Raw genomic sequence first — 15,929 nt, 5'->3', positions numbered from 1 at the left:
CTGCTGGTGAGCACAAAGGCATATCCAGCCTCAGATAGCTGAGCTGCTTAGTTACCTAAGAAAATCGACCTGCATATGTCAGACGTTTATGCAATGCAAGGATGCACTGTGCTTATTTTAACAAAACTGTTTTCAATTTTTAAAAAATCAGTTCACTCTATCGATGGCATTTATCATGGGGACAGTGGCACAGCTTATGGTTCCTTCTCAGGTGCTGAGCCACAGCTCAACACTTCAGGGCCAGGAACGTGGCTGTTAAAAAAAAAAAATCATCCTTAACTTTCTCTTGTGCCTAGTGAAATTTTCTCTTTCTGAAGAAGTGTTTTACCTGATGAGATAATGGGCTTCCCTGGTAGCTCAGTCAGTAAAGAATCTGCCTGCAATGCAGGAGACAATGGGTTCGATCCCTAGGTCGGGAAGATCCCCTGGAGAAGGGAATGGCAAACCCATTCCAGTATTCTTGCCTGGAGAATTCCATAGACAGAGGAGCCTGGTGGGCTACAGTCCAAGGGGTCACAAAGAGTCAGACATGAATTGAACGACTGACACAGATGAGACAAATCCCCTAAGAATAAAATCCCCCAAGAAGGAGGTAGGGGAGGAGGAGCAGGAGGGTGGAAGTCATCCTAAGGATGGGGCAGAGGGCGCGTGCATCTTACTGCGGCAGTCCTGGCGGAGCGCGTCGCCATAGTATCCAAAGCGGCAGAGCTGGCAGCGCTCCCCCTCCGTGTGGTACAGGCACTTGAGGCACCTCCCGGTCTCCTTGTCGCAGGCTTCCGGGTCCGCTGTGTCGATGTTGCGGTGACACTGGCAAGGCTGACATGTCCCCCCCACATCTGAGGGATTGCCAAAGAAGCCTGAGGCACACTCGTCACATCTGGAGCCTGTGGTCCAATAAAACCAGCACGGGGCCTTTGGCTTGCTGACTGCAAGATCTGGTCCCCCGACATTCCTGCCAACCAGAGAGCCCACCCAGGTGGTGCCTGGATCCCCAGGGCGCTAGTTACTGGGCCAAGGCTGGCCACGCTTTCAGGGAACGGGCTGTCAGTCGTGAAAGGCAGCAGGCTCTTTGCAGTGGTGGTGCTTCAGCCTTGGCTCTGCGGTCATGGTCGGGGAGGGACAGTTAGGAGAGTTCCGACCCATGGACTCAGCTCCTCATTACACAGGGATGGACAGATCAGGAGCGAAATAATGGTTTCACAGCAAAAAGCTTAGCTTGATGTTAAATCTTAATCCAAGGATTATATTCATTGAAAAACTCTGGCTCCTCTCTGAGCAACCTGAAAAATGGGGCCCTTTGTGATGACCAATTTTCCTTCTTAAGAGATTTCGAAGAGTAAACAAGTTCCTACTGTATAGCACAGGGAACTATATTCAATAGCCTGGGATAAACCACATGGAAAAGAACAGGAAAACGGATAAATATATGTATAACTGAGTCACTTTGTTGCACAGTGGAAATAAAGAACATTGTAGATCAACTATACTTCAGTAAATTTTAAGAAATCCTAAAAAGTGCAAATTGGCTGAGCTGTGTATAAGCATAAGGAGTATCTGAAACAGTGGCATCAAGGATGAAATAAAGGGAGTCTGTATGTACAACTTGCTACACTCCATGAATGCTGGCCGATAATGTGAGTACAGCAAATAATAATACTAGGTTTGATCAATTCTGTTGTCTGGGACTTGTACTTGGTATTCTTTTCTTCATTCTGCCCACTATTTGGCTACTTTACTTTTTGAGACTCTCCTACTAGGTGTTGGATAAGGAAAGGAAGAAGTGAAATATAAATTAATCTTTCCACTGGTTAGGAACAGAACTGGTTAAGAACATTAGGCTTTACAGGGACTTTAAATGAACTTGTTATTGTGCTCTGTATTATAACATTTTTATCAGAGACATGAGAATCAAGACTATCCCACATACCAAACAGGAAAAGCACATCTTTTATATTTCAGATTCCCTTCACTTTTAAATAAAGATTTTTTAAAAAACAAGCAATTAAACTGGCTCACTCTTCAGCTTTTCTTCTTTCTTAACCACTAACCTCATGAAGACACATCTTTTCCTCTGAAAGTCTGCACCTCACTTACCAATGTATCCGGGATTACAGACACAGGCAAGCTGTAAAGAAACAGGGTCTTGATAGCAGCTACTGGCAAACTGGCGTCCACTCTCGGGACCATCTGGGCAAGGACAAGGTCGGCAGTGGTCTCCTGACCCAATGATGGGGTCTCCATAGTAACCAGCCAAGCACCTGTATCAGTTCCAGGAGAGAGAAGCTCATGAAGTGCAGTGATAAGACATAGGTTACAAGAAAAAGTCTAAGAAACCATGTTCTCTGTTTAGGAACATCATTCCTGATTCCTCATGTTTCCACATGAAGGACTTTTCAGTAGAGCAGTGGCTTAAACACTACTTTCAATCAGAATTCCCTGGAGGGCTTTTAAACAGAGATTGCTGGGTTCCCTCTCCTGATTTAGGAGGTGACGCTGCTGCCACTGGTCTGGGGATCCCACAGCAGGACCACTGCATTAGAGTTACACCCCTGGCCTCACCTGGACTCTCATTCACTCCTCCCTAAAGAGGTACCTCTCCCCAAGTGCATGCTATCGTCCTAACAGCTGCCTGTCCTGGGCATTCTGGTCAGTTCCTTCTGTGCATTAAGGTGTCTGGGAGAAAGAGAGCTTGTGGTTGTTGGTCTCTGCCCATGCCTGGGCGGGGTGATGTGTCAGTAAGCCCATGGTGGCTGATCTACAATCCAGCCTTTACCAGTGAAAAGTAGAGAAGGATGCTCTCCAGACGCATGCCCCTTGCGTCTGTCTCTCAGGGATGAGAGATGGTGTTTATCCCATCTCTCATCGTTCCCAGACCCAACAGGTCCCACCTCCCTGCCTTACGGATAAGGCAGCCATGGAGCTGAAATGATCTGCAAAGCTCAAACGAATAGTAATAAGCCACAATTTGGATTCAGCCTCCCAACTTTCAGCAAGGAATTCTTTTAGTATGCCAAGGTGCTTTTCAACATGACTGATAATTAAGTTACGTTTTAAAATTCCTATAGCATAAGACCTTGAAGGAAGTTTGGATATCAACTAATCCAACTTAGTTATCCTACTATCTTAAAGTTGGATACTCAGAGAGGTGAGCTAAATCACCCAAGATAGAGCAGGTCAGGAGCAGAATTGGGCCTGGAACTTCTAATTCAGTTTGTTTTTCTTTTTTCTCCTTTTGAGGCAGAGGATTATTTTAAATGGGGAGTGGGGAAGGATGAAGAAATAGAAGGGGAAAGTTGTTCAGAGGGCATTAACCTTCTATTTAATTAGACACAGACACAATACAAGAACATATGTCCCAATTACATGCTAGAAAATCAACAGGAATGAAGCAATTCTGCGCAACAGTTTGAGAAAATTTCCTGTAAGGCTTTTCTAGGTGCAATATGTCCAAACACATCATGATAGAAACTGAGTGTTCACTTCCTGCCTCCTCCTTCTCTAACCCCCTTGGCAGTAATCTGAGTCCAGAGCTTCTTAAAATCACAGGACTGGAGTTGATCACCTCGAGAAGAGGAAGAGAATGGGAAACCAGCTCAAACTAAATAGAGGCATCTGAAATACTTCAGTGAAATTCTGTCATCAAACTAGGGCTGAAAACCCTTCCTCCTCCTACACCCTTTTGAGTTCTCCTGCAAGCATTCAGAACGCTTTAGAAATACGATTTCACATCGGCCTTGTGGACAGCCACCTCTGCTGACCAGTGTTCCCCACCTTCTTCACCCTTTTCATCTGATTTTCTCATCTGTCTGTCTTGAATTTATTCTCCATGTCCACTGAAACAATGGTAATGAAAAATCAAATGCAGAGAACAAAAAATGACACCATTATATTAATCTGTTCCTTTCAATCTTGTCTAACTGCCTCCTATCTTTCTACAGCACAATCTTGTGGTTGGAAACACTTGACTTTTACTCTAAGCAGTAGTCACGGAACTCTCCAAATTCTTGAATAGCATCCAGCATACAACCAAGAGCCATGTATTTGCTGCCTTGCACATCCTCATGCTGTAATCACATATTCAATTTTCACTAAAAACTTCTTTCATCTGATGAGCAACTTTTGCACTCACTGAAGCATTTGCTGAATATTTTTCTAAAAACAAAAGTCCCATAGAGTGTGGATATCAGCAGAGGTTTATTGACTTGAAAGGTGGAGACTAGTATTCCCAAAACAGCAGATTCTAAGAGCATGTCTGCCTTTTTAAATTAGTAATGAATGATGTAAGTCAGGATGTAATTTTTTCATAGACTGTTTCTTACCTACTGAGCTGGGCTGTAATGTGATTAGAGGCATATTCTATGTCCCATTCTTCCTGTCCCTGGTGCACCGCACTACATCCATAATAATTGTTCAATTAATATCTGCTAACTGGGGAACACATCTATTTGTGCACATTTCACATGGGCTCCTGGAAACGCTAGCTGCATAAAACGTTGCGATCAACAAAGCCGTTAAAGTGGCTAATCCCCGTTTGGATTTGGTTTCTCCTTTGACCCAAATTAGGAATTAACGTTTCACAACTCTCACCCTAGGCCAGAATTGGCCGAGCCAGAGAGATGATTGCTGTACAGCCTGGAAGGACTCTTCAAGAGGGCAGATTCCTGCCAGTTTTGTTCTCTGTTGTATCTCCCCCTGCCCTCAAACAATGCCTGGCACACAGAAACTGTAAACTGAATCTGTGCTAGATAAATGAATGAGTTCCTAGAAAATACCAAGGGGATTAGGAATGAATGAGCAACCTGGAGCCTGGTAGAGATTCGTTCTGAGGTTCGTTCTAAGATGCTGTTGCTCAATCAAAAACAACCTTGTTCTTTCCTTTCAAGAGGCGGCACATACCTCTCACAGTTATGCCCTGTGGTGTAGTCCTGGCAGCTCAAGCACTCCCCTGTCACTGAGTCGCAGTCATCGGCGTGGCCGTTGCACTGGCAGGGCTGGCAACTTGGAAAGCCCCAGAACCCGGGTAAGCACCGGTCACATTGCCTCGTGTACACCCCCTGGAAGCAGTGGCACTGGCCAGTGATGGGGTCGCAGAAAGCATTGACAGATCCTTGCAGATGGCACTCACAAGCTGAAGAAATAGGCAACCAAGGGACCACGCTGAGAAACTGGTTAAATGCAAATACATCTCTTACACAGGCTGGCCCCCTCCTTTCGGTGTAGAACGCTCATGGGCCTCTGTGATCAATTTCCAGAGTGCAGCACGCCTTCTGAAGCTGCATGACTTATGATGTGAATGAGTATGTTACAGTTCTTCTGATCAACTTACGTTTGCATCCGCTGGGCCCAAAGCCAAAGGTGCCAGGAGCACATCTGTCACACCTTCTTCCCACCACGTTCGGCCGGCACTGACACTGGCCTCCGTTGGGGTCGCAGACGGAACTTAAGGAGCCCTGAGGGTCGCACTCACAAGCTGCAGAGAAGACAGGCAAGAGCCCGTGACCCAGGGCAGCCACGCCTGCCACGGCGATAAGCCCAGCACATCCCACCCAGTTCTGCACTGGCCTGTCCTTTTGCTCGGATTCTTCCCTGACCCCTCGTGGGTATCTCGGCTCATTCAGAATTCCCATTTAAAGCATTTACCTTCCCTCAGAGGGGTGTGAGGGAAGCAGCAGGAGCAAGCTGACAGATAAAAGAAGTTTTTCTAGGAAGGAGGTCACTAATGTTTTCCCTCTTTGCCCTCAAAGCTCAAATATAATAGGATCTTCAACAACAGGCCAGTGACCTTTCGAGAGCAAAACATCAATTTCAGTTATGGGATGCTCCTCTGATTTCATTCCAACTTCCTGCCCTGCATATGGCAAGTCTCAGGGACCTTTCCCTCGTCTCCTATTTTTTGTGTATTTCTTGATGACTGAGTCCACTGTCAAGAGGTGCTTTATCACTAACACACTCTTAAAAAAACAAACATAAACTGCAGTTGAGACACTATTTCCTTTGTGCTGTATGCCTAACACAGAACTATCGGACACGCCTGCCAATGTATCTCATGATGCCAAGTGTGCTTGGAACTTTTGAGAAAGAAGGGGCAGAAGCAGCAGCAGTGATACTTACCCAGGCCTGTCTGGTGCAACAGGGCAGAAATGCTAAAGATGATGTTTCTGCAAACATCAGTCATCGGCGTCTTCACAACGCTCCTGCTGTTCTCTAGACATCGGTATCTCTGAAAGGTTTCCCAGGCGCTGTTAGTGATCACCCCATCTCCTGAGCCTCCCACAGTGAAGATGTCCAGTGACTTACAGAATGGCATGAGAACAAGCTAGGAAGAAACCAGAACACACTGTTCTTAGGTGGCTGTCTGGGGTCACCAATTAACACAAATCAACACACAAAAAAAACCCCAAGTGCTTCTTTGACTCTTGAAAAGAAAAAAATAAAAAACCCAGACTCATGGCGTCAAGCGGAAATCTTCTCATTCTTAAAACATTCTTGCCAGAAAAAGTATAGATACCCCTTACATAGTTTGATGGGTTTTGAAATGTCATTGTTCAGACACTTCCTATTTTCAGGAAGGATCAGCTTGAGTAGAGTCTTCCAGAGGGTGGAGTTACAAGCAAAGTAACCTTGGAGGCAGGAAAGACTCTGCCTCACCTCTCAGCACGATCCTCCACAAAGCCCCCTAGGAAGCAGATGCACAGTGTCTGCCCAGTTCTCCCTGCTCGCATCGGAAATGACCTCCACTTACGGAATCAATCAGGGTGTAGGGGCTGTCCACACCGCTGTCCGAGGAGGTGTACTGTGGCAGTTCTAACCGCACTGTGTAGTTCACACCTTTCTCGAAGCACACGGGGCGGGGGAGGACCACGTACCTGCCCCAAAACAGAAAAGAAAAATAACAACCAAAGGTCAACCTTTAAGCATCCAATCTATTAAAGCTCCCCGTAGATCCCAAAGGAAGGAATAGTCTGTGTCTGGTTTTGGCTCTGAAATGGTTACTGTACAACTCACAAGGTGAGACACCAGCAAAATAATTAATTTGCATGTTGGTTCTACTGAGCTGCAAACCGCTGCCACACTGACCTAGAGCCAGGTGACAGGGACACCACCTGGTTGTCATCATCGGGAACAGTGTTTCCACACCGGCTGCTGGCTGGAATCTTGCCGGGCCGCTGCACCATGATGACAGCTTTCTCCCAGTGGTCGGGGAGCTAGAGTAAGAAGCAGAGGATCAGAAGGACGACTCGCTGGCCTGCTGCTGCCTGTCTGGAAGTCTCCAGCCACCTGTCTTTTGCCAAGTTTAAATCGGAAACACTCGCTTGCATTTCCCTTCCCTCTTACCATGCTCTTGGCTGTTACCCCAGTTTCAGCCCAAATCTCTTCTCACCTGGACACTGAAACAGCCTCCCACAGCTCTCCTTGCCTCTCCCAACATCCCTTTCCATCCACCTTAAAACACACCTTATTATTATGATCTTTTATTAAGGTATAGTTGATTCACAATGTTGTGTTAGTTTCAGGGATACAACAGAGAGATTCAGTTATACATACACACATATCTATTTTTTCAGATTCTTTTCTGTTACAGGTTATTACAAGATATTGAATATAGTTCCCTGTGCTATATGGTAGGTCCTTATAGTTTCAGTGTTCCATACATAGCAGTGTGCCTCTGTTAATCCAAAACTCCTAATTTATCCCTCCTCCCTTTCCCCTTTGGTAATCATAAATTTGTTTTCTCTGTGAGTCTATTTCTGTTGTGTAAATAAGTTCATTTGTGCCATATTTTAGATTCCACATATAAATGGTATCATACGATTATCTGTCTTTCTCTGACTTCAAAGCAAAAATTAAGAAGATTAAAATTAAAAAAAAAAAAAAAACCCAAACCCACAGCTTAGATAATGACAATCCCCTGCCCAAAACCCTTCAAAAGCTTCCTGTTCATATAGACTCCAGGTTCATTTACTCATCCCAGCATTTCTCCTAACAGCCTCTCCAACCACCCTTACTATGTGGAAGGACACTCCAACCACCCCTCTGCCTGCTGCTCATGTGTCAAAACTCTGTCTCCATCTTAAGACCTACAACTGACTCTTTAGGAAACGTTCTGGCAGCCCCTGGGCAGTCTGGCTGGTATGAACCTCACATCTTGCAGCACTGCTTGTCCCTCTGCTCTTACACTTTCCACCTTTGAGGCCAGTTAGGGACACGTGTCCATCCCCCGGCAGGGCGGGCCACGAGGGCAAGAAGAGGACCCTGCACATTCTCATCACCACCTCCGTTCTCAGCAAGACTAAGTGCTTAACAAAGAGATCACTAAATGTTTGTGAAACTGAATTTAAGAAAAATGTATATTTTTACTTTTGAGGAAGATAGAAAGTCAGGGAGTTTCCTCTATTCCAGGGCAGCCTGCACATTTCACAAAGACACAGTGTCCATTAGAAGAAAAACTTTTACCGTATCTCCCAATCCCCATTAGTCCAATGAGGGGTTACCTGTGGCTCATAGCGAATTAGGATGTCATACTCCATAGAATATGGTATGTTGTCGATGAAGAACTCCAAGTATGCCCCTTCAGGCACTCGGACGAAGCCCGCTCCAGTCCAGGAAGGAATCCGGTCCTGGATATACTGCCGTTCCACTATGCTGACCCCCTAAGGACAAGGGGACAGGAGTGATGCTTTACTTGAAATGGAATTTGATGCTAACAGTCAAAGAAATCTGAAGGCACCCAAAGGTCCAAACCTGTAGATATGAAACCTATTTTTTTTGCAGCCACATTTTCCCAGTAGATTCTATAATTTTTTGGAATATAAACAGGTAATTGGTTTCTGTTTAGTTTTTAGATTGAGGTAGTCTTGAGACATTGGAGATGGGATTAAGGCTTAGGATATACCTTCTATGATACAACCAGGGGAATGAGCATGAAGGAAGGAAAGAGAACATCCCAAATGCTGTTATGAGCAAGCCTAGGAGTGACCAGGTATGTTCTGCATTTCTGCAAGGCTAGCCCAGTATCTATGGGTGTATTTCTGTCATCCTCATTGGCATTTCTTTCAAGCTCCAGGTACAAATGAGGAAATGTGATACAGTCGTGAACGTTCACTACTGATGAGTGAATTCTGATGGTCAATGAGATTGAGAATGGATCAATGTGAGTTGCTTAACTCAAGGGTGACTTTGAGTGTGTTTACAGGATTACATATAATACCTGTGATTAGTCACCTCCAAAGATGAAGTCTGTCCTCACCTATAATGAATGTGTGTGCGGCTTCACCATCTAGAGGTGAAAACCATGTTCCCCTGCCATCGAATCTGGTCTGGCCTTGTGACTTGTGACCAGCAAAATGTGAAAAAATGACCTTTTGGGTCTTCTTAGCCCTGACCTTAAGAGACCTGGCAGTTTCTGTTTCCTCCTTCTTGGAAGCCAGATGTCATGGAAGAAGTCTCACTACTCTTCATGCCGTGAAAAAGCTCAAGACAGCTGTTTGGAGAACGGTGCTCAGCCAAGCTTCAGCTCTTTCTGCCACCCCAGCTGAAGTGCCAGACATGTATTTTAAGCCACTAACTTTCGGGATAGCTGCTATACAGCAATAGAAAACTGAAACAATATACTCTGAATGTTAACTATACTAGCTCAATAACTTTGGAGTGTCAGTAAAGAATAGAAAAAAAACCAAAAAACCAACTCCCTTAAAAATACCAATAGCCTTATTACTGCATGTTTTGAAGTCTTTCTGAGTGATGGATTTACCTAGTTTTAAATAGGACTATTCTCAAGAAGGCCTGGTCCTGATCCTTCCTTCATGCTCACTGATAAGATGCTCCTTACCTAGTCTCTTTACAAAACGTGTAAATCACATTACTGCCCCGCCCCTCACTCTGCTTTACCCACCTGGCAAACACACCCCTACTTACAGGCCCGAGGTTGGCTTCTTCTGCTTCATAGATGTAGTGATCCAAGGTGGTGAAGTAGTAGCCAGATTCCACTTCGCTGCACTGACGTCCGATCATGTGGGGTCGGCACAGGCACTGGCCCGACTCTGCAGAGCAACTGGCAAGGAAGCAGAGAGGGTCAGCAGTGCTCACCACATCCATCAGTGAATCCATTGGAAGCAGATCCATGTTTGCCATTAAACGGGAAATGGGGTGAAATACTCAGAAGGGTATTCTTACTCCATTCTGAAAGTAAGTACATGAAAAAAACATTGCCTATCAATTAATCCCAAACTCCTGAGCTTTCCTGGTGGCTCAGATGGTAAAGAATCTGCCTACAATGCGGGAGACCTGGGTTTGATCCCTGGGTTAGGAAGATCCCCTGGAGGAGGGCATGGCAACCCACTCCAGAATTCTTGCCTGGAGAGTCCCCATGGACAGAGCTGCCTAGCAGGCCACAGTCCATAGGGTCACAAAGAGTCGGACACAATTGAGTAGCCAAGCACAGCACCTGAGGTTGAAAGGTCTCAGCAACCTGGCCTGTCAGTTTCTCTCCGCTGTGCTCTACCCTGCTCCATAGTGCCTTGGCGCTGTTTCTGTAGCTATCACATTTGTTCTTACATTGGCAAGAACATATGTCTTTGGCAAATACAACCCCTTTCCTGGGCCTGACATCTAAATACCCAGTTCTCAGAAGGACAGCTCCAACTCAGTGGTCCCAGAGGCTAATCACGGATCCAAGAGGGCAGCACCCAATCCCTGCCTTGGGAGAAGACACCACCCACCACTGCGTCAGCCATGCCAGAAAGCAGAAGGTATCCTCTAGACTCCCTCTTTGTAGCCAATCAAGGGCCAAATTCTATGACAGCTCCTCCTAGCATCTTGGGTGTCTCTCCCCACTTCCCACTGACTAGGCTATGCCTTTCGTCCCTCTCTCATTCATGGTAAAAGCAGTTAAAGTCTTCTAACTGGTATCCTTATTGCCAGTCTTCCAACTTTCAAGCAGAACTTCCACCTTCCCCAGAGCTGCCCAAATGACCTTACTGAGATGCATTAACCATAACACTGCCAGGCACGATGGCCTTGGGGCAGTGCACCAGGCCCCACTGTCCCCCTGCCCTTCTCGCCCTTTCTGGCTTCTCCTCACCTCTCCCACCACACTGAGCGACTGAGTTTCTCCAGGGCGCTGGGGGACGCATGACCCTGTCCCTTTGTTTCTCCTGTTCCTGCAGTCTGGAGTGTCCCGCTCCCTCATTTACCCAGCAAAGACCCACCTGTTCTTCTCCCAAGATTGAGCTCACGCATCATGTTTCCTGACTATCACTCCCCATCCCATAGAAGGAACCACCTTCTCCTTCATGCCATCGCCTCCTTACAGGAGAAACCATATATTTGCCACTTCAACAACTAAGCTGGTGGTGAAGTAAGGGCTCATCACATTTGAGGCACCGTGTCTTCAAATTCTCCTAATTTTTCAACCATCGTCCTTTCCTCAAGGCTTTTTGGTTCCCTCCCTCTACTGTTCTCAAATGGTGCATTCTGAGGCCTCAACTGTTTGTGCTCTGTACTAAGACATTTATTACTTTCTTTCTTGTTGTACAATTATTGATAGACCTACCTAACCCCTGAATTGACAGGAAATTCCTTGAAGGCCTGGACTGTGCCTGACTCACCTCAGTTATGCTGCCCGATCCCCCAGCTGACCCAGTGCTCAGCACACAGACCCAGCCAAACACTGGTTCAAGAAATAAATGCATGAAAGATAGGTGTTCTGAATTTAAAAAAGAAAAATACTATTTAATGGAAACAGTGCTTTTGTGTTATTGGTCATTATTTAGGTAATAAAGGCCTCAACTGTAACATACTCATTTGGTCTTCAGCCTATGTTTGTCTGCCTTTTCCCTGATAACAGGATTTTGTGTACAAGATAAAACTGAATTACACAGAAAGCAAACTTATGGTCACCAAAGGGGAAAGAGGAGGGGAACGGATAAATTAGGAGTCTGGGATTGACACTGCTGCTGCTGCTAAGTCACTTCAGTCATGTCCGACTCTGTGTGACCCCATAGGCAGCAGCCCACCAGGCTCCCCCGTCCCTGGGATTCTCCAGGCAAGAACACTGGAGTGGGTTGCCATTTCCTTCTCCAATGCGTGAAAGTGGAGTCGCTCAGTCGTATCCGACTCTCTACTATATATAAAATAGGTAAACAACAAGAACCTATATCACAGGGAACTATATTCACTATCTTGTAATAGCCTATAATGGAAAAGAATCTGAAACAGAATATATATATATATATATGGATCATTTTGCAGTACACTTAAAACACTGTAACTCAAATATACTTCAATTAAAAAAACAAAAGAAAAAAAAAACCTGAATTACATGTCTCCATCTTTACTTCATTAAAATCAAGATGCGATTTGGAATTGTTACTTTAAATCTATTCCCAGAGAGGAAGAAAGCTTGCTCCAGTTAGGATCTAACCCTCTTTCAACATAATCCAACCAACAACACCCATTTTCCAAAATTCAGGCATCAGACATGACATCATACGGACAAAAGAAAATCCCTCCCTTCCAGCAGATGTTTACTGAGGGAACAAATGTCTCAAACATGAACCACCCAAGAAGAAAACACACAAATCCTTCCTATGCTATCCACCACTAGAGAACAAGCTAATGAAGGTAAGGAAAGAGAGGTGGGCACCCTCTCGAAGTACTTTTATCTGCAGCACAATTCTAAAGAAGCAGCAGCTCCTGAGAACCTGATCTTGTGAAGGGAATTCCCCTCATGCCAGCCCCGCAGCCACACGCCCGTGTCTGTACACTTGAACTCTTGTTGCCAGTAGGTGTGGCTCCCATCCAACACTTACTTACTCCTTTGGTGACCTCCTTCACCAAAGGCCTTACCTGCCCCCACGCAGATGGCCCTCACCTCCTCAGAGCTTTGCCCTGGTTGCACACCTTCAGTCATGCATGGGGCATTTCCACTCGTCCAGTTGTCACCTCTAATTCATATTGTCCCAAACTATTTGTCACCTCACACACTCATCCAACTTCAGCTCTGCTATTTCTATCAGCAGATTTAAAGTTCCTCTCTGTTGTTGAATAGACGTATGGTTACCAAGGGGAGGTTGGGTGGGGTAGGATGGATTGGGGATTTGCAGTAGTCGATGCAAACTGTTACATGAATGGACTAACAAGGTCTTACTGTATAGAAAAGGGAACTAGATTCAATATCCCATGATAAACCATAACGTAAAAGACTGTAGGTGTGTATAACAATCACTTTGCTATACAGCACAAATTAACACAATACTGTAAATCAACTATATTTCAATTAAAAAAAAATTCTGATGTAGGTGAGACATAATCTTCCTTTTCCTTTATCCTTACTACAACACATATTATTTCAAGATGGTTTTCGCCTCAGCCATTTCCTCTCATCACTGTGGCTACCCTAGTACCCTATGTCCTTGTTCCACACCTGTCACTCTGTTCACCTCCCAAGTTGACCTCTCCAGCTCCTCTCTCTCCCCTGCCCAGTCCATCATTTTACACAACCAAACCAGTCTTCCCAGAGCCCCACCTTCATCACTTCACAAAAGCCCACAACACAAAACGCTACCACTGTTTCTTCTTCTATCAAGTCATGGTGTCTCTACCTGGCTTCCAGCAGCCTCTATAACCTCTTCTCTGAAAACAACTGCTTTTCCTCCCGGTGCCCGTCCTTGGCTTTAGCCGAGTCACACTCCTCATACTCTTTAATAAATATTTACTGAGTAAATATTAGCCCTGGCAGCTGCGCTTCCTGGTGTTGATACTCTCCCCTTTCAGTTCATTGTCAGCTCTCTCTCTTTTTGGCTCGCTGCGCAGCATGTGGGATTTAGTTCCCCGAACAGGGATCAAACTGGAGCTCCCTGCTATGGAAGCATGGAGTCTTAACCACTGGACCACCGGGAAAGCCTGTCAATTCTCTTCTGAACCAATCCTTCCTTCCTTGTTAAGTCCATTATTTCCCTCAAAATGCAATGGAGAAAGAAAAAGGGGAGAAAAAAATTGTCCCTGTCCTAAAGAACTTCCATTCTAATTGGTGATATAAACAAAAAAGAGCAATTGACCAATATAGCAAAATAAAATGCAGGAAGTGCCCACCCAGAGCTAAGAGCAAAGACAGTGCTCATCTGAGTGAGGAGCTGAGGGGACACCAGGACAGAGCCGGCCCAGAGAAGACAGAAGGGGAGCCAAGAGGGGTAGTGGGGGAACGGGAGCAGACACGGTCAAGGGCAGACCGGGCCTCGACCACGCCACACTCATCCCATCTGTGCCTTCACTGGAAGCTCAAATATCACCTCCTCCAGAGTGGAGACAAAGATTTATTATGTGTCTTGTTCTTTCTTGTGTTCAAGCAAAAATCATTTCCGATAGAAATATACCCTTGATAATTATACAAGTTCCCTTCACCAATTTATCTGCAACTAGATACAGATGCAATTCATTGGGCCAGTTAGGTAGAATAATGACATAAAACAGAATAAATCAGGGCCTGTGGCAGGCAGAATCATGGCTCGCAAAGATGTCCATGTCCTCACCCCTGGATTCTATGGCTATGTTACCTCATGCGGTGCAAAAGACTTTCCTGATGGGACCAAGCTTAAGGACCTTGAGATGGGAGATTACCCTGGGTTACCCAGGTGGGCCCAAGGGAATCAAATGAATCCGTAAAAGCAGAGAAGGTCAGAGCTGTCCCACGAGGAGGATCTGACCCATCGTCAGTGGTTGTGAAGGTGAAAGAAAGGGGTCATGAGTCAAGGAATGTGGGCAGCCTCAAGAAGGTGGGAATGGCCCTCAGCTGACAGCCAGCAGGAAAACGGGAACTGCATCCTGCAACCAAGAGGAGCTGAATTCTGCCAACAGTGCAAGTGAGCAGGGGAGAGCCTCCCCAGAGCCTTCAGGTGGAAACACAGACTGTAAGGGCATAAATGTATGTTGCTTTAGCCCACTAAGTGGTGGTGCTAATTTGTTATGGCACCAACAGAAACCTAATAAAGCCCTATTTTTTCCTCAAAAGATAAAGGCCAAGATTATTTCTCAAAAGGCAACCCTCCTACACTGTTGGTAGGAATGGAAATTGGTGCAGCCAGTATGGACAACAGTGTGGAGATTCCTCAGCAAATTATAATAGAACTGCCACATGATCCAGCAATTCTATTCTTAGGAATATACTTGGACAAAATGTAATTCAAAAAGATACATGCACCTCTATGTTCAGAGCAGCACTATTCTTAATAGCCAAGACATGGAAATAACCTAAGTATCTACTGACAGACGAATGGGTAAAGATGTGGTGTGTATACACACACACATATACACACAGCGGAACACTACTCAGCCATAAAGGGTGTGAAATAACCCCATTTGCAGCAACATGGATGGACCTAGAGATTCCCATACTAAGTGAAGTAGGTCAGACAGAAAGACAAGTATCATATGACGTCACCCATGGAATCTAAAATACGACACAAATGAACCTATCTATGAAACAGAAACAGGTTCTCAGATATAGAGAGCAGATTTGTGGTTGTCAAGGGAGAAGGTAGCAGGGGAGGGATGCCTTGGGACTCTGGGATTAGCAGATGCAAACTATTACATATAAAATGGATAAACAACAAGGTCGTACTGTATCCCAGGGAACTATATTCAGTATCCTGGGATACACCATAATATCCCATAAAAGAAAATATTGTACAGCAGAAATTAATGCAACATTGTAAATCAACTATACCTTAATAAAATAAAAAGCTGTTTAAACATCATTTTTCAAAAACACAGATTTCTTATAAATGTAGAAATGAAGGACTAGTAGAAGAAAAACTCATTTAAACAGTGATGAGCAAGGAAAATACTGTGCAATCTCAACCTTACTACCAAGAAGTTAAGCAAAAGAAAAACATTAAAGGGCAAAAACCACTCCTCTGTTCAACACTGAAATC

The 15,929-nt window shown here is 45.1% G+C and overlaps 1 protein-coding gene across 2 annotated transcripts in view; it reads right to left on the bottom strand.

The window, feature by feature from the left end:
- The window catches only part of LAMB1 (laminin subunit beta 1), a 76,393-nt gene that overhangs the window by 27,594 nt on the left and 32,870 nt on the right, over positions 1 to 15,929 (bottom strand). For both annotated transcript variants that reach the window (XM_018047223.1, XM_005679141.3), the window contains exons 14-22: positions 9,916 to 10,051; positions 8,493 to 8,651; positions 7,078 to 7,205; positions 6,743 to 6,866; positions 6,112 to 6,316; positions 5,327 to 5,470; positions 4,897 to 5,128; positions 2,095 to 2,258; positions 660 to 884 (exon numbers count right to left, since the gene is read on the bottom strand). In XM_018047223.1, coding sequence (XP_017902712.1) covers positions 660 to 884; positions 2,095 to 2,258; positions 4,897 to 5,128; positions 5,327 to 5,470; positions 6,112 to 6,316; positions 6,743 to 6,866; positions 7,078 to 7,205; positions 8,493 to 8,651; positions 9,916 to 10,051 — 1,517 coding nt within the window. The remainder of the gene's footprint in view (positions 1 to 659; positions 885 to 2,094; positions 2,259 to 4,896; positions 5,129 to 5,326; positions 5,471 to 6,111; positions 6,317 to 6,742; positions 6,867 to 7,077; positions 7,206 to 8,492; positions 8,652 to 9,915; positions 10,052 to 15,929) is intronic.

The sequence above is a fragment of the Capra hircus genome, chromosome 4 (assembly GCF_001704415.2).
Source record: "Capra hircus breed San Clemente chromosome 4, ASM170441v1, whole genome shotgun sequence".
Classification (NCBI taxonomy): domain Eukaryota; kingdom Metazoa; phylum Chordata; class Mammalia; order Artiodactyla; family Bovidae; genus Capra; species Capra hircus.
Note: the sequence above shows the minus strand (reverse complement) of the source record. Positions and strands in the feature narration are given on the sequence as shown.